At 39.7% G+C, this 27,688-nt stretch overlaps 2 protein-coding genes across 12 annotated transcripts; one reads left to right on the forward strand and one right to left on the reverse strand.

Moving 5' to 3' along the window:
- On the reverse strand, positions 1-15,001 carry eef2k (eukaryotic elongation factor 2 kinase). Of its 9 annotated transcripts, none has more exons than XM_037754754.1 (21): positions 14,864-15,001; positions 13,987-14,242; positions 12,564-12,820; positions 11,963-12,022; positions 10,401-10,501; positions 7,185-7,245; positions 7,054-7,091; positions 6,141-6,312; positions 5,660-5,809; positions 5,454-5,586; positions 5,233-5,360; positions 4,615-4,834; positions 4,443-4,507; positions 3,671-3,748; positions 3,213-3,269; positions 2,948-3,013; positions 2,290-2,421; positions 1,827-2,015; positions 1,628-1,752; positions 1,227-1,405; positions 3-132 (listed from the first exon to the last, which is right to left on the reverse strand). In XM_037754754.1, the coding sequence occupies exons 3-21, from the start codon at positions 12,810-12,812 to the stop codon at positions 23-25; spliced, it is 2,313 nt and encodes a 770-aa protein (XP_037610682.1). In that variant the 5' UTR covers positions 12,813-12,820; positions 13,987-14,242; positions 14,864-15,001; the 3' UTR covers positions 3-22. The 9 variants fall into 9 exon arrangements, with proteins under 9 accessions (XP_037610689.1, XP_037610682.1, XP_037610683.1 ...); XM_037754755.1 differs by having other exon boundaries at positions 12,564-12,823; XM_037754756.1 differs by having other exon boundaries at positions 4,615-4,831; positions 13,964-14,242.
- On the forward strand, positions 14,963-27,108 carry LOC119479319 (LIM and SH3 domain protein 1-like). 3 transcript variants are annotated; one of them, XM_037754764.1, is made up of 8 exons: positions 14,963-15,113; positions 18,764-18,858; positions 19,032-19,116; positions 21,516-21,623; positions 22,577-22,684; positions 25,071-25,140; positions 25,247-25,338; positions 26,457-27,108. In XM_037754764.1, exons 2-8 carry the CDS (start codon positions 18,803-18,805, stop codon positions 26,628-26,630), a joined length of 693 nt encoding a protein of 230 aa, XP_037610692.1. In that variant the 5' UTR covers positions 14,963-15,113; positions 18,764-18,802; the 3' UTR covers positions 26,631-27,108. The 3 variants fall into 3 exon arrangements, with proteins under 3 accessions (XP_037610692.1, XP_037610690.1, XP_037610691.1); XM_037754762.1 differs by lacking the exon at positions 14,963-15,113 and adding an exon at positions 15,650-15,871; XM_037754763.1 differs by lacking the exons at positions 14,963-15,113; positions 21,516-21,623 and adding an exon at positions 15,651-15,871.
- Positions 27,109-27,688: the final 580 nt, after the last annotated feature.

Below are 27,688 nucleotides of genomic sequence, written 5' to 3' on the forward strand. Positions count from 1 at the left end.
TGATCAAAATGCGTGTCCAGAATTACTCCTCCATTAGCGCCCAGGCTTCCTCAGCTTTCATGTAGTACTGGTTGGCCAATCGACCTTTCATGGCGGCCATGGCAGCTTCTGCTGCTTCTGTAAACAGATCACCTGATGGGAGGGAACAGTAGGAGAGGTTAGGATGGAGGCAGAGACAATTAGGTGCATCAATTAAAGCTAGGGTTGGTAATCTTGAGAAACTAGCAAAACTAGATCTAAATAATTATCTAACAGAAAAACCCAGCCCAGTGTTGCCAACTCTTTTCTAATGAAAGTAGCTAGCAGTACTAGCTCCACAAGTCACTAAATCTAGAGAAAAAGTCGCAAAGTCGGCTGACAGTCCGTCCCTTCAGGCCTCCCTCCAAAGCCACTCCCCCAAAATTATCATTATGAACGTAAACATGGCTATTATTAGTACTCACAGCTGTCAAACTAGCAGCTTGTGGAAGACTCCGGCGGCGCACAATGAGTGCACAGAGAGAGTGCGTACAGGTAGGTAGTTCATTCGGGCAGAATGAAATGATTGGTTACGGGCTTATTGCAGGCCGTGCGACAGCCACAGATACCAGATTCTTTTTTTTGTTTTTTGTTAGAGCATTTGATTGATTGATTGCTGTCGGGATGTAATGAGAATTTCAACAAATATTAACAAAAAAAAACTAGTTTTAAGGGCTTTTAATGAGAGACGTTCAATAAATATAGTTAGGACAAGGCTGGTGATATTTAAAATTTTTCTTATAATCAACAAATCCCATGAAAAGACCAAAACCAACAGTGATGACAATAAGATAAAATAAAATCCTCAACTGTGTAGGCTCTGAAGAGTTTAAAGCTATAGTCAGCTAAGATTCACAGCAGTTATGATGGATTATAATCGAGAGTGCCATAAATCTTTCAAACTACTTCTCCGCTGCTGATCGCTAAATGCACTTTCTCCCAGTAGAGCTTCAGAGCTATAAGGAAGCTACAGCACGAGACATAAAGAGTGTATTTAGGCATGTTGTGGAGGATGTTTGGAAAAGTACTGAACATATGGATCAACAGCAGAGACATGGATTATACCGCAGGAGTGGTTTGAGGAGTTTCTATGGACGTTGTGTTTGTGTTTGGGCAGATTTCAGTAGATTATTCCTTAAAATCATGCAGGTATATTATTGAGGAATATTTAGCACAGCAAGATCTGTTGAGCCAGCATGGAGTCGAACCTGCTCTCTGTGGCTCTGCGGTGAGGTTGAAGCCTCCCTCTTGGTACATCTCTGCCACTCTGGCCAGCAGCAGGTAGCGAGGCGCGTCCTGCGTCCCGTCGAACTCTCCCCCCTCGTCATAGTCCATCATGTTCATCGCAGTGTCATACCAATGAACCGCCTCCTCCCAGTCCTGCTTTCTGGATGATTGAAGAATAAAAAACAATAATGTAAAAAACCTTCAGCATCAAAAACAGTAAAATGTTGCTTCCTTTAATAAAAAAAAACTATAAAAATCCCTCTAGGGGGCAGTATTATCATGACTGTTGGACCAGGATTTGTGATATCTTTATCCACAAGTCCATACATAATACAAGTCCAGCTTTTCACAGTTTAAACCTCAACCAGGTTCCTTCACTGACCTGTCAGCTGACAGGTTGATCCCAGTATCAAAGGCTTTGGCCACTATGACCATAGAGGATCTGTCTCCAGACTCAGCAGCCAGCAGCAGGTACTTAAAACCTTTCATCCTGTTTCCTGCGCTTTCCTGCCACCAACACGGAAATATTAATACACAACGGTGCACACTATTTACAAGACCACAAATGAATTGTGTGGTACCTCCAGCTCCATGTCTGGCAGTATTTGATGAGGCAGCTGCATGCAGCACTGCCCCAACGCTATGATGGCCTCCAGCTCTCCGCACAGCGCAGCTCTCTCCAGGTGCATCATGGCCGAGTCCTGATCCCACTGCTCATCTTTCTCACAGAAGCGACCCGCTTCGTGGTACCGCACCATCGCCAGGTGGACCTGGGTCAGGAAGAAGGAGAGCAAGAATACATCACGTACAAAGGTAGTATATAGCATATACTGTGTACAATTCGTATGTAGGAGACAGGAATAGTCCAGCATTTAATATGTTATGCTCCTTTTTGACTGTCAAGACTAAAATAGTCTGTGTGGAAATAGTCGTTACGTGTGAGGTGTCTAGTTTTTGTAGAATTCAATAATCTTAAAGTGTACTCCTGTTTTAGGCTGACAAGTGTGAGCTCATTTCAATCCTTCAACCAATCTGATGTCTTACCTTTCCGAGGATCGACTGGCCGATCTTCTTCTGCAGCAGAGCGCTGAGTCGCTCCACCTCGGTGGCCACGCAGGAGGGTCGGTGGACGTGAGCGCGAGACGAATGGTAGAAGCTCCACTTCTCCTCCGTCAGCTGAGTAGAAAAAAACAGTCAAGATATACAAGAGGGAGAAGGAGTGATGATGAATCAGAAAACAAATTAAATAATGAAGGTAAATCAAGTTGACAGATCACACTCCTCGCACTCTCAGGGGTGTACCCATCCAGACAGCTCTGCTTTTTTAATTTTAACTGATAAATGACGCAGATCAGCCCTGGAGGAGTACATCCCTGTTTGCCTCGGTGAATGCAAAAACAATGTAAAGCATGGGAACAGGTGCACACACACACACACACACAAAAAGGTATTATCATTAGCAAGAGGGCGGCGTTGGTGAAACAGAGGTAGATGGTGTTTCAGTTCCAAATGTCATTCTTAATTTCTGTTTATTTTACATTTTCAGACTTTTTTCAGTCACTCTGAAAGAAAGAGTGTACGTGTAAACAGCCTGGGTAACCAAATCAAACGTAACTTGAGATAAATCATGCTTGATAAAGCTGCATAGCAATAAGACAGCAGGGAAACGCCTGGCATTACCAGCCTCCATGCAAATAATCACCCATTCGTGGTCATCATTGTATGAATTTAAATATGCAGAGACTCTTGGAGGAGCTACCATCTTCCTCTAGTGAGGGAACACAAAGAGCAGGAGGAGCTAATTTAGAGGAAAGGTGAGGAACGGCTTTTTTGTGGTTAAATTAAGTGATGAGGAAAAAAAAGACAAAGTGAAGAAAGACGAGGATGAGGGAAATTAGAGGAGTGTTATTTGATCACGGTGATGATGATTATGACGTTTACACACTGTTGTTTCTACGTTTGTTTACCCGTCTGACACTGTCCTCATCCGATTCAGAATAATGTCTTTGGATGCGATGATGGGCCTACGTGATGATACAACATGCATTTATAAAACCTACGGTCAGACTTCATGTGGAGAAGAGGAAAGGTTAACAGACTAACAGCTGCTGAGAGGACTGAAGGACAAAAGAAAGTGAACAAGAGACGTCTAACATGTCAGGTTATAATAACTGGTAAAAATGTTTGTTTAAAATAATGTGCCTAAAATATAAAAATCTCAGCTCAAAAATGTATTTCTACTTCTAAATCTAACTTGAACACAAGACATACATTATTCAAACAAGCTATAACATACCTAAAATGTCTACATGGTACACAAATACATTTATTGTCATTGTTTATCTACAGGTTAACTGACTCTTTTTGACGGGCTACTAAAATCCTGGAAAAGTAAATCAAATGAAAGTCAGATGGAAATGTTTACCCCGTCTACGTGGTCATTTGGGTCGCCTTCACTCCTCCTCTCGCTGGGGTAGCCGCTGTCCCCGCCGCTTTCAGAGTCCTACAGACAGAGATCAAATTTAAGAAATCAGTGTAGTGACTTTGTGAGTTGTTCGGCATCACTGCAGGCCTGGAGTCTGGTGAGTACAACGCTATCATGTTTCCTCCAGCTGAGGAGCATCTCAAAGATCAGGTCTTTGGAACGGAGGAAGGAAAATAACTTGGGATTCGGCTGTTATTGCATTTTACAACATTTAGGATTTAATGATTTAAATCAGCAATATTCAAGTATTGATTTAATTACGAAGTCAGAAGTTGATTTACCTAAAAAACAATTATCCGCTGATTTACAGGCGTCTCTTTCCCAATGTAAGTCTATGGTAAAAAGTCTCTTTGGGCCCAATGGCATCACGTGACAGACACGGAAGTTGTAATTCCACCGTTTGCCACAACAAAACTTTGCTTCAAAGCCTAGTGCACTTCCTGGGGGCTTGGGCTAACCCTGCAAACTCGGTGCTAAACCTGCTCTTGGGGAGGGCCAGCAAGCCCTGGGCTAAAGTTGGGGTTAGCCCGCTATGAAATGTGCCAAGATTGTGCCAGGGTGAAAGCTTTCTTAGCCTCAACAAAGAGACTTGACATTAGTAAACATGGAGCTCTGGGGACTCAACATGGACCTGAGGAATGCTGACTTAACTACAACAACTTGGTTATGTGAGAACATTTCTCTGAGTCACATTCACCGAGTTATTGCTCACCTTGTGTTCACCGGTGTTGTTATTATTGAGTCTTTCGTGTTCATTCATTCCAGTAAAAGATAAGCCTGTAAAATGTAGAAATAACACAAAACTATTTACAATGTGGTTTCAAATACAAATATCACTGTTATATGTGTGCAGTATGTAATAATAATGTTCATGGACGACGTACCAATAGGGGATCTTCCCATAAATCCATGTGCACCTAGCGGGGAGCAGGGGAGTGCGAGAGGGGAGCAGGGGATCGAGTCCACGTCGCTCATGCTATCATCTGCAGAAGACGTCTCAGACAGGCGGGAAAACAGCGGAGGCGCCCGGCTTCCTGACATGGTACGAACACGAGGAGAGCCGCAGGGCTCCTCGCAGCCCCTCAGCACCGTCTGGGCTGACTTCTGAAATAAAACTAGATCAGTCTTTCTTGAGGAAACAGCAACAGAACAAGCAGAATACACTGAAGATTAGCATCCTTCTTAAACTAATCCTGCCACTGAGTTGAAATTTGGAGCGACATGGTTTGGTACCAATGTATTCCTTAGGTTTTCTAGTGTTCTCGTCAAATGAAGGCAGTATCTTCACTCTAACTTTAAAACCAGCATTATTTCTCACTTCGAAACGGCCTTGGCGGAAGTCTGCGCTCTCCTAGTGCCCTTCTAGTTTCTATTTCTTATGGACATTTTTCCCCATTTTATTTTATCATTATCTTATTAACTATTTTATCCTGATCTGCTGCTGATTTCTGGTCCTAGCTAACACTTTATTATTATTATTATTATTAAAATGTTAAAATTACAAGCAGTTTGTTGGTGCAGTCCAGCTGTGACTTCTCTGCAGGGGAAAGGTCAAAAGGTGTCAGGCCCATACTCTTGCAGATCTTGTTACACAGGTGGGAGTGGAAGAATAGCGCCATGCCTCGCACACCTGGAACACAGGCCGATCAAGATGAATCATTTCTAACCAAACATCACACACGTATCTAGCAGCAGTTTGATGATATCAGAAGGGGAACTGTACCTAGATTTCCATCTCCGAAGTCAGTCCCCTTCTCTGTGTGGATCTGAGGGTCGGTGTAGATATCTCCGACTCCTTGGATGTCAACTACGATCAGCTGGTGGCCCGATCGCTCAAAGCTGAAGTGACTGAAAGCCTGACGAACACAAAAGAAATGAAGATTAGCTCTCACATGTATTAACACCAGAAGGTGACGCCGCTTACTGTACCTGTGGGGTGAGTCGGATGTTGTCGTCCCTCACGAAGCCAGAGTTGGAGTTGTATTTGATGTACTTGCCCTCGATGTAATGTTCCAGGTGGAAGAGAGGTTTATCTGGTCTGTTTGTCATCTCCATCACACACATCTGCATGATGTCCACCTGAGGATTAGAGAGAGCTTAACAACACACACACACACACAGGGAGTACAGGCCCTTCAGTGCTGATACGAAGAGCAGCAAGTCTGATGGTGACTTAGGGCAAATGTCACAATGTAGAGGGATTCAAAAGTGTATTTGTCTCAGTTTTACAGATCTATCGATCAAATCGACTAATCGATTAGTCGACAAGATCGTATGAGTGTTGATAGATTATTTCTTTGGTCGAGGACAGCCCTTGTTGGAGGATTGTGATTATCCCTGTTTCTGTCAGTATTGTCCTGTCTCATTATCTAGTCAGCACATCAGTAAACTGTAAATGTTCCTCTCGTACCTGTTTGGGAGGTCGGTGGCGGTTGTACTCCTCCCCCCAGAGTTTGGCCTCCATTTGCAGCCTGACGTCCTCAAAGTAAACATTTCTGTCCACCGTCTCCATGTAACGCTTGGACACGTAATTAGACGCCGACTTCCAGTTGTTGCTGTGTGAGAAATTCGACAACTTCTTCCTGGAGGGAAAAGAAATAAGATATTACAGTCGTGAGCAGCATTTCAGTTATATTTAAATGTATTCACAGAACAGATAGAAAACTTTATTAATATACATAACTAAAGCCATTTTTGATCGTAGCATTAACTAGAACTGATGTCAGATGTTTCCAAAACTGCTCCAAACCCACATTCTATATGTACAAATTCAACAGGAGCAACACAGATTTTCTTGTTTTAACATGTTGGGCTTGTAGGAGCTGGAGGATATATTTCAATGCAAACAGCAAACAGCTGAAGTTGGAGGTTGGTGGATGCCTCTCTTTCACATTTCCCACATAACTGAGGATTAAACATTAACAATTAGACTATTATCTCTTTTCTCTTTCATTCTGCAGTGTCATGCAGAAGCCAAAACACAGCGGAGCAGTGACAACACCGCATGCTTAAACTCTATTTTACCCAAAACAGTAAACATCCAGGGATTCAATAGAGCTAAAGCCCCGCTGCCATCATGGAAGGGTTCAGGTTCAGTGTGATATGTTCAGTACCATGTTTGGCTCTGGATCTACTAAATCTGTCAGCAGCTATCCTCCCGAGTCGGAGCAAGAAATGTGAGGAATGTGGACCTGCAGATCTTATAGGCCAAAATACTCGTCTGATTTGTTTACACTGAGACCAGAAAGGCCTCCGATACTAGACCTCGAGGGGAATAACCGCTGGATGAGAACTGATGGATGTGGAGAAATATTACAACTTACGTTCTGAAGCACTCCCTCATGGCCCCTTTCCCAAACGGCTGCAAGAAATAAATAACACAAGAGATAAGAAACTTTTTTTTTTTTTTTTTTTAATATTGGCAAAACAGCCCGTCTCTAGAGAGCAGTAATACCTGGGCTGCCATCTTGATGTGGACCTGGTCTTGAGCCCACTCTCCTGTGATGGCATTGTACCTGTGAAGAGGAACAGTGAATTAAGTCAAGATGAACAGTTATATTGATTATGCTCACTCAAATGTGTGTCTCTAAAATGTTGGATGCTCGGATCAAATCTATCTTATCACATAGTAAGTTTGTTTTTTAAAGCCATGTTAGCAGCGTGGCTCTATGGACGGCAACGTCGTCCATCATTTTGGTCCAGACTGAAATTTCTCAACAACTATCTTATAGATTGTCATGAAATTTGTATCAATTGTAATAATTTTGTTGATCCCTTAAAGGGAAACTTGGGTATTTTTTTCAACCTCGACCCTATTTTGAAAATTTTTGATTGCAATTTTTAATTGTTTTCTGACTTTTTATAGCCGCAAGATTAATTGAAGATGAAAAAAATCAAGTGATAAATCACTAATCAAAATCATCTTCAGTTGCAGGCCAATATTTTTCAATCTACGTCTGCTATAGCTCTGTAAAACAGCGTCTATTTTCAAGCAGAGTGGCTGTGAGACTTTACCATCTGTGGGTCATTTTCTCCCCACAGAGCAGACCCTGTGACCCTGTGACCCTGCTCTGTGATAAAAAACATGGTGCTTGTTTTTCCCACCTGTTATAATACAAATCACTCACACTGGACGGTCTCCAACACTGAGCCAGACTCTTTTGAGTCCACTTCAGTGACTAAAAAAGCGCATTAACGTGCCAGTTTTCGATAACGTTAGCAAAGTTACTCTTTGCCCTCAATGAGGGAGTTCGTCTGTCAACAGCTCATTATCAATCCTTATCATGGAGGCACATGAAACATCTTGCTTCCTCTCTACGGAAGATCAACAAAGAGAGAAGAATGGAACGTGTGTTTTCATGTGTGTGTCCTCTTTCCAAAGAAAGACCACTTTGTGTCTGCAGCCATTTCATTTTGGATTTAAAGGAATTCATGTAACCTTGGAAGAACTCAAACAGTCGATATGGCGATACAAATGTTTGTGTACACACTGTATGTCTGGGTCAGTGTGTCTGTTTGGATTGGCGGGGCGTGTCTCCCGAGTTAATAAATACTGCATGAACTGTAGGTGCAGCTGTGAGTCTTCACAGCTGAAACCTGAGTGCCTGTAAACTACAAACTCAGTACTGAGCTTTCCTTCTCCACTCCACAGAGCTCTATTCCCCGTCCAAAATATTTCCTGCCAACAAACCTCTCCAGCAAACCTCTCCAGCCTGGGAACACAGTGTACTACCGCGACATTCATTCCATCAGGTTCGTACTAGAGGGGGGCTTAAGAGAAGGAAGGAGGAGGAGTGAGGTTACATGAGGGTAAAATTAGCCCATGAAAAGAGAACACGAAGGCAAATCACAATCCCTCCTCTCTCTGCAGTCAAGTCCCAATCCTGTTTGTTATGTAACAGGCCTAACCCACACACACAAGCAAAGGAATTAATTTTCTTCCTGCTTTTCTGCCCACACCTCATTTAATTGTGCTGCCTTGATATAACGCTGCCAACGACTGAGAACTCTGCAAGAGGCGTGTATGTTTATGTAGCCGCAATGTTGACTATAATATCAGGGTGCACACTCTAGTGACCTACAGTACGAGATTAAAAAAAGAACTGGGTGGGCCAAAGGACGTCAATGTTTCCAGTGAGGGGGCAGCGATGTTTGTCAACAGTTAAGATTAGCACCACTGACCGAGATATGAGCCAACTGTGAACCCTAATGCCCCATCAATGAAGGTTCAAGACTGCTGCAGTCTAATATCAACGTGGGAATGTCTGAATGTCAACCACCACTAAAATATGTTGCATCTTAGTACTTTAAAACTAGTTTTATCGATATTTCTATATTAACGATGGGTCAGATGATTGTGTAATGTGAAAAAGGTCGCTGGTAGAGAAAATTATCACCCGACTCTTCAGTTCCTCTTCGATTTTAGCGGTGGAGTGTTTTATCATCTTTCAGCTAATTGTTTTGGTTTTCAAGCCTTCAACTTAACTGTTTTGTCTGTCTCGCTCTCATCGGCCTTGTTTTTGGTCACAGCAGGCAGCTGTTTTCAGCTCTGATAAAACCACTGAATGCTGCAGTCTAGTTAGAGACTAGCTGGTGAACATAGCGGAGCATTTAGCCAGATATTGAAACTCTTTCACTAACAAGTGCAAGTTTGCAAAATTAACTTCATAAAGTGATAATGAGTGAGTGTTGTTTTTACAGCGTGTTGCGCTGCCCTCAAAGTGGCTAATACATCAATTAATGCAATTAATAAAGTTCTCAAGATGTCAAGCGATGTTGTAACATGGGAAATATCACTTTTGAAACTCTGCGAAAAGCATTACATTTTATTATTTAATTGTTTTGTGGGACAGTGATTTCCAAAGACTGGATCGGGACCCACATGTGGGTCGCAGGAGATTTTATTAGAGCGGGTCGCCGAATAAATTTGCAGAATTTCGTACAACTTTGAGCCACATGAGGGAACCTGAATGTTCGTATTGTTCTGATAATTGTCGCCTACTTATAACATTGACTCTAATACGAAAGACTAGTGTATATTCTGTTTGTTTTACCGATGAGAGGAAAAAAACGAGAGCCTCTTAACTCCACCTAAATGCATTTATTTGGTTTCATTTATATAGTATTTAAAGTGTGTATATGTTTTCAATAACGAAGTGTGTATCTCTTCGACATGGCTGGTTTACCTATTCAAGATAATATAAGGTGATGCGGAAATGGCAGTAAAAATAGTCAGGAACGTTCATTTACGCACAAATTCGCTCTTCTCACGATTTATAGAGAAGGCCTATTGTTAATTGGGTCGCGATGGTTTGTCATTTTTAAAAAGTGGATCCCCAGAAAAAAGTTTGGTAACAACTGCTGTGAGATAGTATTTCAAGATTTTGCTGTATGTGGCAGTATAAACATTAGTGGACACACTGTACAGAACCATCTATACAACAAAAAGCCTTTTTTCCACACCAGACATTTTGACGTGTCATAGCAGGAAAATTGCTGCATTCCATTTAGGTGAGCTGGTTCCTGGGTCGGGGTATTGTGCATGCTGGTAATGGCTTACTGGGACACTTGATGGAACTGAGCCATCGTTAACGTTAATGTGTCCTTTCCCTGCTGCAACAAGTCAGAATGTCTGCCGTGTTGATTCACAGCCATACAGAGTTATTCATACCTGTAACGAATGCAGGGTTCAGTCTCGATGTCCTCCAGATGAAACTCTGCCCAGGGGTCGGGCATGGCTTTGGCCTTTTCGATCGCATGTTTCCATGCCGCCTGTCGAAATGAACAAACACAACTTATTAGCTGGTAGTTCTTGTTTTTTATGCAAAAGAAGGGGAAAAAACTGTTTTTTCAAACGGGTTCGCTAGAGGGAAAGCTGTCGAATGCAAAAAAAAAATAAACGTGAAATTTAATTTGTACAATAAAGGAAAACCAAAGCCTTTTTTGTGCTCTCTCTGCACAACACTGTCTCCCTTTAAGTACCTGTATTGTGCTCACTAATTGAGGAAATTAAATTTCACAGTTTCCGCATTGAACAGCTTCCCTTCATCCTTGGAAGTATTTGCATTTAATCGGCTTAGGGCTAGGGAAGCCTACAATGCAGATAATCTATCAACAAAACTCAGGGACACACCAATGTAAACAAGAGCCTGCTCTAACAATGACTTTTCTTTAGAAAGCATGCAAATCAGGAGGAAAGTACGGTTAAGGAAGGAAGGAAAAACACAAATATCTTCAGTACAAACCAGAAAGAAAGCACACAATCATTAAAATGACATGGAAATCAGACTAATTAATGAAAGAATGCATAGGTTTTTAGTATGAGGCATTCATTGGGGGGTAAACCAAGGTTTCTTATTCCATAATAATAATTTACTGCTAACTCAATATGAATGTGATCACCACATGGTGTATCATGGCCATCTGCAGTCGTGCCATTTTCAAAAAATAACTTTCTTGGTGGGACCCATGAATCAAATGTCACTGGTAATCCAAACCTGCTCCAGTTACCCAAACCCTGACCCATCCGGCACTGCACAGCAGCACGTCTCCCTCGTACACCACTGATCACTGAGTGTCACATCTGTTTGTGACGAGGAAGACCAGAGACGACACGCCTTATGTCAAGAGTGTTAACTTCTCCATGCTGTCAGATATATTACAGTCCAGTCACAAGACTTTGGTATTGAAGTGCACTGCCATGCTCAAAACATATATTTAACTTCAATTTCTTTGTAGCTTTCTGAAACCAAAACGACAATGGAAAAAGACACATTTGCTCCAGAAAAATATGACATTTTTTCAGTGTTGTTTTGTGAAATAACTCGGGCTGTCAATCGATTCAAATATTTGATTTTGATTAATCGCAAATGTTTTATCTGTTTAAAATGTACCTTAAAAGGGAGATTTGCCAAGTGTGTACATGTTATTATCGCGTTAACTTTGACAGCCCTAGAAATAACAGAATAGTATTACTGGTGTTTGTTAGCGTAGATAAATTACATAAAACACAGGAATACAGGGTGAAAAGAGGGAGGATGCATTGATTAGAATAAACGTCAGTCATATAGGAAGTCATTGGAAATGAGAAAAGGTGGAAAGTATGTTGCTACTAAAGTTAAAAAAAAGTGGAGGAAAAGGAAAGTAAATTACAGAGAGGAGTGGGGAAACGGGAGGCGGAGATGGTCACCGGTGAAGAAGGAGAAGGAAGATATAATGTGATCTGTAACGTACCCGTGCGCTGTGAGACAAAACCTTGTACGACTGAGTTTCTGCTTCCGTTTCGGTTTCATTCTATGTAGAAAGGTAAAGAAGATGGACGGCTTTTCATCAACAAACATTCACATAGCATCTTCAAACATTTTAAACAACACCAATTGCCTCGATGCTTTAAACAACAACACTACACATCCCAGCAGTTGGCTGGTGCCCAGTCAGTGGCTCTGATAAGACTGAATCGAGCCCTTGTGTAGCTCACTGCTGATGTGGTGAAGGCCCGGCTCTGAGCAGTGAGAGACGTGTTTATATGCAACATTATCGTGAGACCCACTCTCTGGTACTTCCTGTTCTGTAGAGAGAGTGCACTCAAGAGGTGTATGACCGATAAACAGATACACACATACTAGTACGTGTGTGCAGGCATGCAGCTTTCCTTATAAGGCAAAGAGCTGTTGTCATAGAAAATTGCAGAAGTGAGTTGTTTATGGTGATGCATGAGCACAACACACTGTTTTCTAGCATGATTAAACAATCCTCCAGCACTTTATTTCAACATGTTCTGATACTTTTCCCTTTATTGTCCATTTGGCATCATGTTAAAGGGGCAAAGGCTCACCTTGTACATAAAGTTACTCTTAGGAAGCGAGTTTGACAGCTGCCGGGTGTAAACCAGATTCTTCAGGTAGTGACAGACTTCTATGGCGGAGTCGTCCAGGATGGGGCGGATGAAGTGGTCTTCGTCATCATCATCACTGGCGTTGGATTCACTGAGGGAGCAGGCCCGTTGGTTTGGGGCACTTCGTTGGGCAGGGGGTCTTTTGGCGCTGCCCTCCTCCTCCATGCTGAACATCAGGTCATCCTCCATGATGTCTGCTGCTGTGTTGACAACAAGAGAGGAGAGTGAGAAGTGGGAGTGGGAGAGAGCAGTGAAGTGCAGTGAGTGGAACGTAGAGCCACATAAATAGAGATTGGAATTAATCTGTGGGTGCCATGTTGGTATGTGTTCACAACAACCCGAGTCTTGGCTGCACAACTAATACAACTTATAACAACTTTATAGACTGCTCATATTACATTTATTTATTGTAGATACTACATTTATTTATTGACGGACTGTACACACTATGGTCACCCATTCACTCTGTATCTTTTATATCCCTATTATTGTTTTTATAATTTTTGTATACCTGTACCTCTCCTGTGTTTCACTCTGTTTGCTGTTGTTGCTGCTTTGACACCTGAATTTCCCTCCAGGGATTAATAAAGGTTAATCTTATCTTATCTTATCTTATCTTATCTTAATGCCATAATAAAGTGTTATAGATGTGGCTGCACCATGACATCTCCATCACGTGCATAAGTCAATCAAAATATATACTTATGTGTATTTATATTCCATTGTAATCAAAGGCAATTGTATTTGCATATTTTCAGTGCAACAGCTGGCTGCTGGAGAGGAACGCAAACCCAAGCAAGATAAAGTTCCTGCACTCCTGCTGGTACAATGTGCTCCCATGCAGCCATAACCATGGATGTTGTATATTATGTTACAGCATGCTGCAATACGATTTTCTCCAAATGCATTAACTTTAGGTAATCAAAAGCAATTGAATTTGCAGATTTTCAGTGTGACAGCTGACAGGTGGAGAGGAATGCTGACCCAAGCAAGATAAAGTTCCTGCACACCTGCTGGTACAATGTGCTCCAATGCACAACAACCATGGATATTGTATATTATGTTACAGCATGCTGCAATACAATTTTCCCCAAATGCATTAACTTTAGTTGGCTCTATTGTGACCTGCTGTTAGATGCATGTATTAAAATAAACAACATACTTTATAGCCGGGCACAAACACACGCCTGCTGGTACAATGTGCTCCCATGCAGCAACAACCATATATGTTGTATATTATGTTACAGCATGCTGCAATACGATTTTCCCCAAATGCATTAACTTTAGTTTGGTCTATTGTGACCTGCTGTTAGATGCATGTATTAAAATAAACAACATACCTTATAACTGGGCACAAACACACCTTTAATCACTCAATGTTGGCAGACTGTGAGGCAGTGGAGCCAGGTTTTTATTCCGCCTCACAGACAGGGTGGCAGCAGAAGCAGTCAAACTCCAAATTCTTCACCTCCAAACCAGACTGGGTTGGTCCTGGTTCTCCAGTGTGTCCTGAAGGTCCGAGGACGTGTCTAACTGGTAGTGCAGAACCGTCATCCACGGTGGAGTGAGCGCTCTGCACGTACAACACTTGTCTCTGGAAGCCACGCCCCTGCGTCCTGCTGCTTTCAATAATATCGGAAACATAAAACTCACGTGAATAAAATGACATAGGATAGGAGTCTGACTATCAAGAATGTATCTAAAATTCAAAGGGCAAATACATTCATAAACAAGACTGAGACTAAGAGTTAATTCTACTAGTTTGTTTTACATTTTTGTGTTAAAAATATAAACAGCAACGTGTCCAAAGCAGAAACACTTGAAAATTACGACTACAGAGGAGCAATTGAACGCTACACATATAAATTAGCTATTTGTATGGTAGAGTGCAACGGGTGTTTCGGTTTAACAAGTGACCGTGTTAACTGGTGACTCTCGTCGTGGTTGCTCATAGTGACGGCAGCTGTTGAAAACAGGAACACAACATAGGTGTCCTCATAAAAGCCTTAACATTTTACTTTAATCAATTTTAAATACATACTTATCTGTGTTTATTATTTACATCAACCATTTACGTAAGTTATTATGGAGAACCACGGACAATTGTTTTCTGAAAGTCACCAGTTAACACGGTCACTCATTAAACCGAAACACCGGTGACGTCACACAAGCAAAGAAGCCGCTAAACTAACTTATTTACAGCTTTTCTACCAGAGTTTGGTGTTTAAAGTGTATGTTACCTTGATTCTGAGTGGTGTTATGTTATGTTTTTTAATATATCACCGCACTCAGACGCGTAGTTTAACATGGTAAACTCTACTTGTTAAACCGTTAGCAGTGAAAACGAGATAACAGTTGTAACGTCTGCCATTTTCCGGTAGATGGCGCCAAAATTCTTCTTCTTCTTCTTCTTCTTCTTCTTCTTCTTCTTCTGTTGAGTGTCATGGCGGTTGGCATTTCCGCCACCTACAGTTTCTCAGTGGCATTACGGTAAGAGCGTGTAGGAACTGACTTCAAAATAAAAGCACGGTTCTGATGAACGTGATAGGCCTTCAAAATAAAAGCACCATTCTGATGAACGTGATGGGCCATTCAGATTCATGCAAGAAGTCACAGTCAGTCTGTCAATAATAAATAAATGAATAAATGAATGAATAATTAAGCTTAATTATTAGCTTAAGAGTATTTATCTAATATCCAGTGCTGCTCCTTTTAAGGTTATTCCCCTTGATTCAGCTGCCTCCAGGTGCTCCGCAGAAACCTCGTTATTCACAGCTTCCAAGTGGTGTATAAACAACTAAATAATGATGTCTTTGTTGTGATTTTACACGCTTTATGTTAAGTTGTGAAAAATATCAGAGAGCTTTTTATACGATTGTGATTCTGGGTTAATTTTGAGGGTTTCAAGTAGTCTGGTAACTTATTACCCACACACTACTAAGTGAAACGTTCCTATATCCGATGGTCTGTGAAGGCACCTTCACTTGACTCCTCCTCGCCTTGCTTTGAGGTTGTGTCTGTATATTAATTGAGATGCCTCCAGGAGAGGAAGAGGAGGACTGTTCGTGTCTCAGCTGCTCATCACAGCCTGTACTTTACTTCTGAACAATTTTTATTTAAAAAAAAAAATATATATATATTTTTTTTATTTGTTTGGTGTGAGGAATCCCTGCAGCATCATGAATCCGCCCTGTGGAAGATGCAATAAACAAGTTTACCCCACAGAAAAAATTAATTGCCTTGATAAGGTAAGGTGATTAAAAGTCTAACTCCATTCACTAACCAAAATATCACTTTGATATTGCAAATTGCACTAACATCCATTGAGATTTAGACTATAATATTCCTGTCTAATAATAAGCTTCATATCTTGTGTAAAAGAATGGTCCATTTCAAAATTATGTATATTATATTAGATTATAATTATTCATGCATTAATTACTAAAACTAAACTGAAACTACAGTATATTTCCTGGTAAAAACAAATAGTAAAAGTAAAATAAAAATGTGTAATGTTCACTAACCAAATATCACTTTGATATTACAAATTTCACTAACATCCATAGAGATTTAGACTATAATATTTCTGTTTATAATAAGTTTCCTATGGTGGAAGAATTACTCAGATCTTGTGTAAAAGAATGGTCCATTTCAGAATAATGTATATTATATTACTGGCTTATAATTATTCATGCATTAATGTGTTCATCACTTTAATGTTGAGGCTGGAAAAGGTGCATGAGGCAAATTTAACTACTTTAAATACTGATTGGTTGCTTGTGAAAGGATCGATTTTTCATTGTAGGGCTGCAACTAATGATTATTTTCAATGTCGATTAATCTGTCGATTATTTTCTCGATTAATCGATTAGTTGTTTGGTTTTTAAAATTTCAGAAAATGTCATCCCAAAGCACAAGATGACGTCCTCAAATGTCTTGTTTTGTCCACAACTCAAATATATTCAGTTTACTGTCATAGAGGAGTAACGAAACCAGAACATATTCACACTTACATTTAAAATTTTGACTTTTTGTTTCTTAAAAATATACTCAAACCGAGAAATCCATCATCAAAATAGTTGCCAATTAATGTAATAGTTGACTAATCGATTAATTGTTGCAGCTCTATTTTCAGTTTTATCTTAATTTATAATAATATATCCCTATTTAGTTGTTGATTATATTTTTTTGTTATTAATTTGAACATGCCAAATTGACAAGCAACTTTAAAGTTATCAAATAAATGTTGTGGAGTAAAAAAGTACAATATTTGTCTCTGAACTGTATTGAAGTAGAAGTAGCATAAATGGAATGGAAATGGAAATACTCAAGTAAAGTACCTCAAAATGATACTTAAATACAGTACTTGAGTACATGGATTTAGTTACTTTCAACCACTGCCTATAGGCCACTTTATATTCTTCTTTTTCATGACTATCATTGTAGCTTTTTTATTTAGAGTGAGCAGTATACCTGCAGGAAAAAAACAAATCTGTAATTCAGCAAACAAAATTAAAAGTCGTCAGAAGTACTAACATGGTCAGAAGTTTTTCTCTCCTATGTGATGTTTACTTTGGTGTCACAAGCTGTTTTGTAAGACTAGTTTGTTATCGTTATAACAGCAAAAAAGAACCAAAACATTTTGCACTTTTGCACACTTTATACCATATTCCTTTTGTTGATGCTATAAATTATCTTGCTGATTACTTGGCTGACTACACACGCACAATAACATACAGTACATACACACTTATACTGTTTATACACAAAAAAACAGACACACACAAACACACACTGAGGGAGTGATGAGGAGGAAAACCACATCCGGTAGATAAACATTAGCCAGAAACCTCTAAATGGTGAAAGAGGACAGAGCACTTAGACAGTGTGTGTGTGTGTGTGTGTGTGTGTGTGTGTGTGTGTGTGTGTGTGTGTGTGTGTGTGTGTGTGTCCATCATTGTGTGTACCAGATTATTAAGATGTGACTACAAGCAGATAAAGAGAAAACTCTGATTACTGCAATCTGAAGTCTAATGTAATGAATTTAAAGGTTCTCTATACCAGGCAGCTATTCTCACCCACTGGTGGCTAGAAGGTAACACGCAAATTGCGAAACTCTCGCCAGATGATCAAGGTTAGGTATTGACCTTGGAAGGTTACGGTTAGGATAGGTCGTCAGACAGCGAGAGAGAGAGAGAGAGAGCGGCGGCGATGGGAGCGAATAACGTTATCAACTCTGGCCCAAGCCGTTCTGGGCTACTGTAGAAACATGGCGGTGCAACATGGCGGACTCTGTGGAGAGGACCCGCTCCCTATGTAGATATAAACAGCTCATTCTCAGCTAACAAAAACACAACGACTCTTATTTTCAGGTAATTATACACTAAAGAAAACATACTTATTAATATTATATTCCATTTCTGCCAATAGATCCCTCTAAATGTTACACACTGGTCCTTTAAGGGCCAAATCAAAGCAAAATAATCAGATTAACACGTGTTCTCACACCGCATGGAAAGTGTTTTTTTTTTAATGCACCTTTTATGTTTGGAATTTGCATTAATGCATTTTGTGAATTTCTCATTGCAAAACAACAACTTTTTTTTTTTTATCTTGTGGCACTAAGATGTTTCCTTTTTGGACATTAACCAATCAAATAAATCATGTTAACATGTGGAAAGGGGAATAATTTATTTTCACTATAATTCCATCCATAAGTAACACAATGACAGAATGGATGACTATTTTGGTCATGGGTTTCATACACTTTCTGTAATAAAACAGAAAATCCAAGAACAAAAATCCTATCATATGGGGGTCCGTGGTATAATTTGGGTTAGTTTAGGGGTCCTTGACGTGAAAAAGTTTGGGAACAACTGCTATAATTCATACCTTAATCTGGTATTTGTCATTACACAGGTTATAGTTTGCATCTAAACAAACAGTAATCATTCTCATGTGGTCATTTTGCACTGTAACCATCTCTTATTGGCGCTCGTTAAGTGCAGAGAAACTGTCACTGCAAGTCCTTTTTTGCTTTAGCTGATCCCAAATACATAAAATCTAAACAATCAGCAAGACTGAATAAGAATTTTAAATAGTTGACACTTACTGTATCTCTGACTCTCTGCTCTCTTTAGTATTGGCACAAAGGTTGTTTCAGCTGCGAGGTATGCAAGATGGCCCTGAGCATGACGACCTACAAAGGCTTCGAGAAGAAACCTTACTGCAGTATGTGAGTGTTTACACCACACGACAGTTCAGTACAATATGTAGTATTATAGATCTGCATCACATCTTTTATTTGTTTCTTTGTCAGTGAAACTGCAGAAGTAGCAAAAATTGTCAATTTTGGGAGCTTTATTATTTCCGAAGAGATGTTTCTATTATTCCCCTCTCTTCTTTCAGGCATTACCCCAAAACCTCCTTCACCATAGTGGCCGACACCCCCGAGAATCTGCGTCTCAAACAACAGAGCATGCTCAACAGCCAGGTGAGACACCCACAGATCAGTCCTCTGTCTCTCAGAGACACTCATCCTAATCTCATTGTCGTCGTCATGAACTCCGTGTATCTTCCCCTCTCTGTCTGTCTCACGGAACGAGACGAGGACGCACCTCTCAGGACAGTTGGATTCCTTTAACTGACCGAAATCTAAAACGAGAGCATGTAAGCTTGACTTTGATGCAAAGATCTGAGATTTAACTCAAACAACGTGGCCAAAAATCTTTATAAAGTGTAAATGTGTAAATCTCTTCTTCCGTTCGGTCTCCCGTGTGGCCCCGGCTCAGCTCAGCCTTCGCTGTTCTTAATCTCTAATCTAATCACACTGTTCAGGCCAGCAAATTAACCTGAACGAAGGGTTAAGTCCTCTAAGTCACGCAAAATTAAAGAGATTCCTCCAGTGTGAATCTTACTTTAGGGAAAGCTTTTCTTCCCCTGTGAACGTTTTCCTAGAACTCAAATCATCAGTACATACATTACATACTGTAAATGCTGCATTTTTTTGTTTTGCTAAACTTTAAATCATCTGCCACCAAACTATTGTAAAACTGAATGTTTAATTTGCAGAAAATAAGCAAATCTGATTATTTTATTGGTACAGCACTCTGTTGGCTACCTGTTGAAATGTCCATAGTAGAAGTCCCATATGTGCTGCACGGCACGCTGTTGGTACCCCTACTTTTTTAATTTGAAGAGAGCTAAGCTAGCTGTTTCCCCCTTCCTCCAGTCACATGTTTAAACTAGGCTAATTGACTCTCAACCAGCGTTATTATAGAAAACTAAAACAGCAGTGAAATTTAGTTTTAGTAAACTAAAACTAAATTAAAAACGATATTTTTTAAGTATAACTAAAAGTAAAGTGAAACTATATTTCCTGATAAAAAAAACTAGTAAAAATAAAATAAAAATTAACATAAATTAATTTTAGTTTATTAGCTAATATATCATAACTGAAAAAAGGAGACAGCATGAATTTCGGTAAGCTCTCTTGACATCGGACTACAGAAATTTAACAGACTTGACCTTCCAGAAGATGACGCGATGACGCAATTGCTTCACTAAAGTAGAAAATTAAATATTATGGCCATTCCTACACACATATTTTGTATGCATATAGCTACATAGTACTTCTGAAACATTATACCTAACAAAAACAAACTAAAACTACTGTAAAACTAAAACTAAATATATAAAAACTAAAACTAAACCTTTGGTGAAAAACTGAACTGAAAAACTGAACTGAACTAAAATGAAATTGAAAAGTAAAAACTAATTTTAAAACTATTATAACCTTGCTCTCAACGTATACCGCTATGACCTGCAAGGCGAGGGTTGATCTGATTCATTGATGTGCAGCCGGTACCAGCTTGTTATGTCCTGTTTGGTTTCTCATTCCCTCTTTAAATCCTTCGCCATCATCCTGTTTTTGAATATTTGCGTTAGAGCTGCTCCCTCTAATCTTAGTCGACTAAGATTTCTTTAGTCGATTAGTTGTTTTTTATGCTTTTTCCAAGCTGAATGACTTATTTTCAAGAAACTTATGAGCACATCTCTGGTGAACACGAGATTTAAAGTGGTGCTTTTGTGTGATTCTTTGTGGAGAAACTCAGTTTTACAAATCTGACGATTAAATCAACTAATCGATTAGTCGTCAAAAGCGTTAGTTGACTTAGGATTTCTTTGGTCGAGGACAGCCCTAGTTTGTGTCAGCGTGCATTAGAAAACAAACCACAAAATATGAACTGTTTGGTGGGAACCACAGACCCTTCTTCACAGGAGAAACTACAGTGACACCAAGCTCTTTACTAAACTCAGGATGTAAAAAGTGACTTTAAATGTCTGAAACGAGCAGCTGATGTAACCACACAGACTCAGCGAGAGTGGCTCCATTTTTGGTTAAAAAACCCTTTTAAACTATCGTGTAACATAACTATGTTATTATGCTACACATCGTGATCCAATTTACACCAAAAGCTGTTTCCTCCTCCTCTCTCTCTCTCTCTCTCTCTCTCTCTGTCTCTCTCCTCTCGTCTCATCCAACCCAGTTCTTTGTTTATAACCATAAAAGTCTCGGCAGTCAAGCTCGCTTACTGAGAAGGCATATTCCTCATAGCAAGAACATGACTCACTTGTGTGTGTGTGTGTTAGTGTGTGAGGATGTCAGATTTACTTTCAAGTAAACATTTAGGCTTTATTTAAAGTTGCAAATGTTTCCCCCCCGGGCCTAAAGAAAACGTTTAAAGCACAGCATGTTTATTTGTCAATCACATTTAGTAGAATATCTAATCTAGTTTTTGTCATTTTGAAGCGCCCTCTTTGGGCTGAGAAGTTCACCTCAGGGGGGATGATTTCAAAGACTGAGTTTCTTGATGAATTACAAATATACAGGCGCTCTATAAGGAGGACTTTGAGAAGAACAAGGGGAAAGGTTTCAGCGTGGTGGCCGACACTCCCGAGATGCAGAGAGTGAAGAAGACACAAGACCAGATCAGTCACGTATGTCCGGTTCACCTCAAAAAACGCAGAGCATCGAATAATCTCATAATACTAAACCTTATACGTCTCTATAGTCATAACAGTTCGTCGTAGTTTTAGATGTGAAGTCTTTCCAACCTCTAACTGTGTATGTTTGTCTGCATGTCTGCATGCACTTTTATAAAAAAAAATCTGTCCCTTTTACATGTAAACTTGTTAAATCAAGTGTTTTTTATCAAATGCTGCATTCAGGTTATGTTGAATTTATCGTTGCTGACTGACTCAAGACAAACAAAAATCACAGCAGCCTTCAAGTGCAACCTGCAAAATACAACTCACAAATAAGAAAAGGACAGTTTGTGCTCAAAATGATGTTTATTTCTCAGATTTTATATAAAACTTTTTGTTTATTCTTGTGATATACTGTATAGTTTTACCTCTTAATGCCTCTAAAAATGATTAGAATTAACTCTGTAATTGAACTGCACACACAGACATGTACCCTGTAACGACGAGTAGGTTGTAGTAGTATTACTTCAAATTGTATGGAAACCACACTATTGGGAGTTACATACAGGTCATGAATATTTGTGTCTGTTACTTTGTATTTTGTAACAACAAGATGTCATTCAACTGATACCAATACGCCATGAATGCAGCTTATAACTCCATGTGAAGGATAAAAAAGTGCATGAATTAAAAATATAACAAATCTAATGAAACTATTTCACACTAACTGTGTCATCTAACATCATTAGCACATTTAATGCACTTTAGCACTTTAACAATCTTTGCTTTCTTGCTGAGAGTTAGATGAGAAGATTGATATCACTCATGTCTAAGAGAAGTATTAATCTTCTCATCTAACTAGGCAAGAAAGAGAATCAGTGTATTTCCCAAAACATCGAACTATTCCTTTAAAATATGATTGCTGTTTTTTTTATATATATATTTGAATTAACTGTAAATTTCAGGCTCTTTACAAGGAGGACTTTGAGAAGAACAAGGGGAAAGGTTTCAGCGTGGTGGTCGACACTCCGGAGATGCAGAGACTGAAGAAGACGCAAGACCAGATCAGTAACGTAAGAAACACACCGGAATCAGAAAACAACATATTTTCTCACCTCTGGTGGTATCTTGTCATGCAGATGGTTTATGTTTTATGTGCCTAGGTTTTGAGATATCCTCTAGGATTTTTGCTAGAAACAGTGTCCCTATTACTTTTGGCGTATCCGTCCCTTTGACATCATGTTCAGTCCAGGTCATAGACTATAAGAAGTGGACGTAATCACGGTGACGTCACTCATTGGTTTGGAAGTCTTGAGTTTGGCATTTTTGCCGTTACTATCTTGGGTTTTTGCAACCAGAAGTGACACGAGAGGGTGGAGCTGAGTGCAACCGAACGCTGAATAAAGACATTTTTAGACGACCAAAATGTTATAATTAACTTTCATGAACTGAAAACACACTATGAAAGGGTTTAAGTTGTAAGACGTTAACAAGGACAACTCCCAGACCAAATAACGCCGTGGTAGCGACCTGTCAATCACAAGGTAGCCGCGTCGTAAAGCATCCCCTGCTTTATGGTCTATTTGACTCTAAATGGGACCATAATTTACTAAATGAACATCATGCTGTATTAAAGAAGACTTGAAACTAGAGATTGAGACCATAAACTCATGTTTACAATGTTTACTGAGGTAATAAATCAAGTGAGAAGTAGGCTCATTTTCTCATAGACTTCTATACAATCAGACTTCTTTTTGCAACCAGAGGAGTCGCCCCCTGCTGGCTGTTAGAAAGACTGCAAGTTTAAGGCACTTCCTCATTGGCTTCACTTTTCAGACCCGGAGGTTGCCGTCTGGTCCACGTAGAAGCCGTGGTTGTGGTTGCTTGGAACAGCTATTATTGAAATATTGACGAAATAAGTCAATTTAAGAGGCTTGTTGACATTTTCGTGGCAATCTTTCTCTGTGGACCGCTGTTTTGACGCCTCAAGTTTAGCATTTTTGCCATCGCCATCTTGTTTTTTTTGGAACCAGAAGTGCTGCAGCTATGAATATAAATGAAAAGATAGTTTCAGAGGTCTGAAACTATCTTCAGAGGTCTGAAACCACATCAGTTAATCCACAAACATTTAAAACTAGTTATTCATTTTCCACTCAAAGACGTCATCATCATATCAGAGCTCAGACAACAAACTAATCCTTAAATTAACATCACAAAAAACAAGCAGGACACAACAGGAAAACGTCCCGGTCCAATAACAGGACGGTAGATTTGAGAGCTGGTACTTAACACAAAGCTGAGGCACGAGCAGAGAAGAACAAACTATAGCAGAGATCCTGCAGAGACACATTTCAGACATTTCTCCCCGTCCACTGAGGAGCAGCTGCCCTATATGGTCAAAGTCTCTCAGCTGTGGACACAAAGTGAACGTCCGCTCTCTGCTGCACACACACACATGCACGCACGCACGTATGCACATACACACTGAAACACACACACACACACACACTGAAACACTCTCTCTCTCTCTCTCTCTCTCTCTCTCTCTCTCTCTTTGTCTCATGGGAGCTCTGGTTGCAGAAAGGAATGACGGGTGATAAGCTGCATGTGAAAACGGCAAAATCTACTAACTTCTTTTTCCACTGTCAGCTTCCTTCCTTCTCTCCTTACTTCCTTCCTTCTGCTCCTCTCCTTCCTTCCTTCCTTCGTTCCATCTTTCTTTCCTTCCTCTCTGTACCTCTCATTTCTTTCTTTCTTTCTTTCTTTCTTTCTTTCCTAGTTTTTCTTGTATTGGTGGTTTAAGTGAGATGTTTAATTAAAGCACATCAAAAGTCAAAGTCTTCATTCCTTCCTCGTTCCATATTTCTTTCCTTCCTTCTGTTCCTCTCCTTTCTTTCTTTCTTTCTTTCTTTGTTCCTTCCCTCTTCCCTTCATTCCTTCAGTTCATCTCTTTGTCCTTGCTTTCTTCTGTCCTTCCTCACCCTTCCTCACCCTTCCTTCCTTCCTTCCCTCCTTCCCTCTTTCTTTCCTTCCGTTCCTCTCTGTTTCCTTTCTTTCTTTCTTTCTTTCTTTCCTAGTTTTTCTTGTACTGGTGGTTTAAGTGAGATGTTTAATTTAAGGACATCAAAAGTCAAAGTCTTCCTTCTTTCCCCCCTATCTTTCTTACTCTCCAGCCTCTAAAAGCTGGAACTGCGTTAGATTAATTTTACAGAGGTCGTGTCATCGTCTCTCTCTCTCTCTCTTTCTGTGTCCCCTGGTGGACTCAATGAATGTTGCAACAAGCATCTCAACTCTTTCTCAGTTTCTTCTCTATGAAACTGTTGCCTTTGCAGCAGAGATAAACCCTCCTCATCATCTCTCAGCACCTCCTTAAATGGTGAGCTCCTTGAGGATCAACAGTCAGCCTTGATGTGGTTTTAACATGTGTGTGTGTGTGTGTGTCGCTGCCTGTGTGTGCAGATAAAGTACCATGAAGACTTTGAGAAGAGCAGGGTTCGAAGTGACGCACCTCCTCCTGAGAACAGACAAGGTAAGAAACATCCTTACACCTTTTGAGACACACTCCTCTAAATAACATATTTAACTGTGTATATTTGCATGTGTGTGTCTGTGTGTGTGTGTGTGTGTGTGTGTAGACTATGAGGAACAACCATCCAACCCTGAGAGATTCAGTCAGCCGGTCGGACAAACACGCCCTGCTGCAGTAGCACCACCACCTGGTGGAGGGGTAAGGCTGATGCATGAACATACACGATGTGGCCACAAGTATGTGGACACATGACCATTATATGTATTATAATATTATATGTGATGTTGGGTGATCATGTCACAATCCTGAGGCTTTATGAGGCTATTAATGTGCGTTATCAGTCGCTATAAGCACCATAGATGTGGGTCAGTAGGGCACTGCTACACCTATTATTAGGTTTTATCATCTATTTACATGGTTGATCACCGAAAGAAGGTATAAAAGAAGACGGCAGCGACCTCTAGTGACTTATTAAAGGAGCAGAAGTGGAAGTCAAGCACTGTATCGACAGCCTGAAACTCCAGATGGAGGGTGGAGGTTTGTGTTCAAAACGTAACGTTTCATTCAGTTTTACAACGTTTAAAAAGGTGCTGCTTTAAAGTTTTGCTTTCACACAACGTAGTAGGTGTAGTAGACCCCTAATGACCCACATGTATGGTGCTTATAGCGACCGATAACGTCTATTTAATGGCCTGATAACAGTCGAATCAGGTGCACAGTCGATGTTTCAGTTCATTCCAAATGTGTTGGCTGGGGTTGAACACCAAAGTGGAAAAACTATTATTTTAATGGGCCTGGCTTTATGCACAGAGGTCATTGTTATGTTGAAACGGGAAAGGGTCAAACACAAAGTGTTGCCACAAAGTTGGAAGCTCAGTATTGTCTAATATATCAGTGCATGCTTTAGCATTAGGATGTCATGTAATCGGAACTAAGGTTGCCTAAATCGAGCTATAAAAACAACTACAAAAGTGCAAAAGTATAAGACTTGGATGTCCACATACTTTTGGCCATATGCTGTAGCATGAATTTGTGTGTGGTGCTAGGCTATTCATAGACTTTTATTGTAATATGAATGTTCATTTTTGTTTATCAGACTTTTATTAATTGACATTTATTTATTTAGTTTGTGATGTTTGATAACAGTTTTAGTTTTAGTTCATACAGAAGTCAAACTGTGTGTGGTCTGAGTGTCTGTTTGTACAGTATATGATGCATGGGTGCATTTTTATGCCTCACTCAGTAGGGGAATTGAATGCTGAATACTCTTTATGCAATGATTGCTTCTGTTTATTCATTTCCTCTCAATTCCACAGAAACGTTACCAGGCCGTGTACAGTTACACAGCAGCAGAAGCAGATGAGGTTTCTCTGCAGGAAGGCGACCTGCTGTCAGACGTGGAGCAGATAGACGAAGGGTGGATGTTTGGGTGCAACCAGCGTACGGGGCAGCGGGGCTTGCTGCCTGCCAACTATGTCCGACCTGTGTGAGACAAGACGGACACGAGGAGGTCACCACCAACAAGCAGGCTTTTATCAAAATCACCTTTTGCAAATGAAAACAAATCTCCAACTGGTTCTGCTTTGCCTTTTTTTTGTCAGTAATATGATTTCAAATATGAGTACAAAAGAGGTGGTGGTTTGTTTAAACATACATTAGTCAGAGTGAAATTTCACTTTAGGGAAGAAGAATGAAACTAAAATAGTCTGTAACAGAAACTCAGAAAAGAGGAAGGACAGCAGAGGGATTAAATTCACAAAACGGAAGAAATCATGTTAAATAAACCTTCAGTTTACTACAATACTTCACACATGTATACTTTCGTTTTTTATCCTTCTCAGGTAACATTTACCTTTTCATGTACTTCAGCAGTAAAGTGCAGCCCAGACAGAAACTGATGCATTCAAGTGCTGCAGATGAGCAACCAAAGAAAATCATTTAGGCTGATTTGATTAAAAGTGGAATATTTAACTTTGTTTATTAAATTTCTTTTTTTTTTTAAAGACTAAACACAATTTTGCTTCATTCATTCTTTTGTTCTATATATATATATATAAGTAAAAGTAGTAATACCACAGTGTAGAAATACTGTAACGAGTACACAATTTTACTTAACTAAAGAAAAGTATACTAAAAGTACAAAAAGTGAAATTACTCATTAACAGTCTATTTCAGAATAATTAATGTATATTTTATTGTTGAATTATTATTGATGCATTAATGTGTTCATCACTTTAATATTGCAGCTGGTAAAGGTGGGGATCATTTTAATTATTATATATAGTGCTGGGTAACTTCTGAATTTCACAAAGGATAAAAGTCTTATTTTAACTATAATAAAAAAATACTTCATAATTTCTTGATAACATTTTGTATTAATCTGAATCTGTTGAGTTACTAATAAGATTTTAAATAAATGTAGTAGATGTTAACGGAGAAGTACAAAGTAGCAGAAAATGGAAATACTCAATTAAAGTACCTCAGAATTGTACTTCATTACAGTACTTGAGTAAATGTACTTTGTTACTTTATAATAAATACCACAGTA

This window comes from Sebastes umbrosus, chromosome 20 (genome assembly GCF_015220745.1).
Source record: "Sebastes umbrosus isolate fSebUmb1 chromosome 20, fSebUmb1.pri, whole genome shotgun sequence".
NCBI lineage: Eukaryota > Metazoa > Chordata > Actinopteri > Perciformes > Sebastidae > Sebastes > Sebastes umbrosus.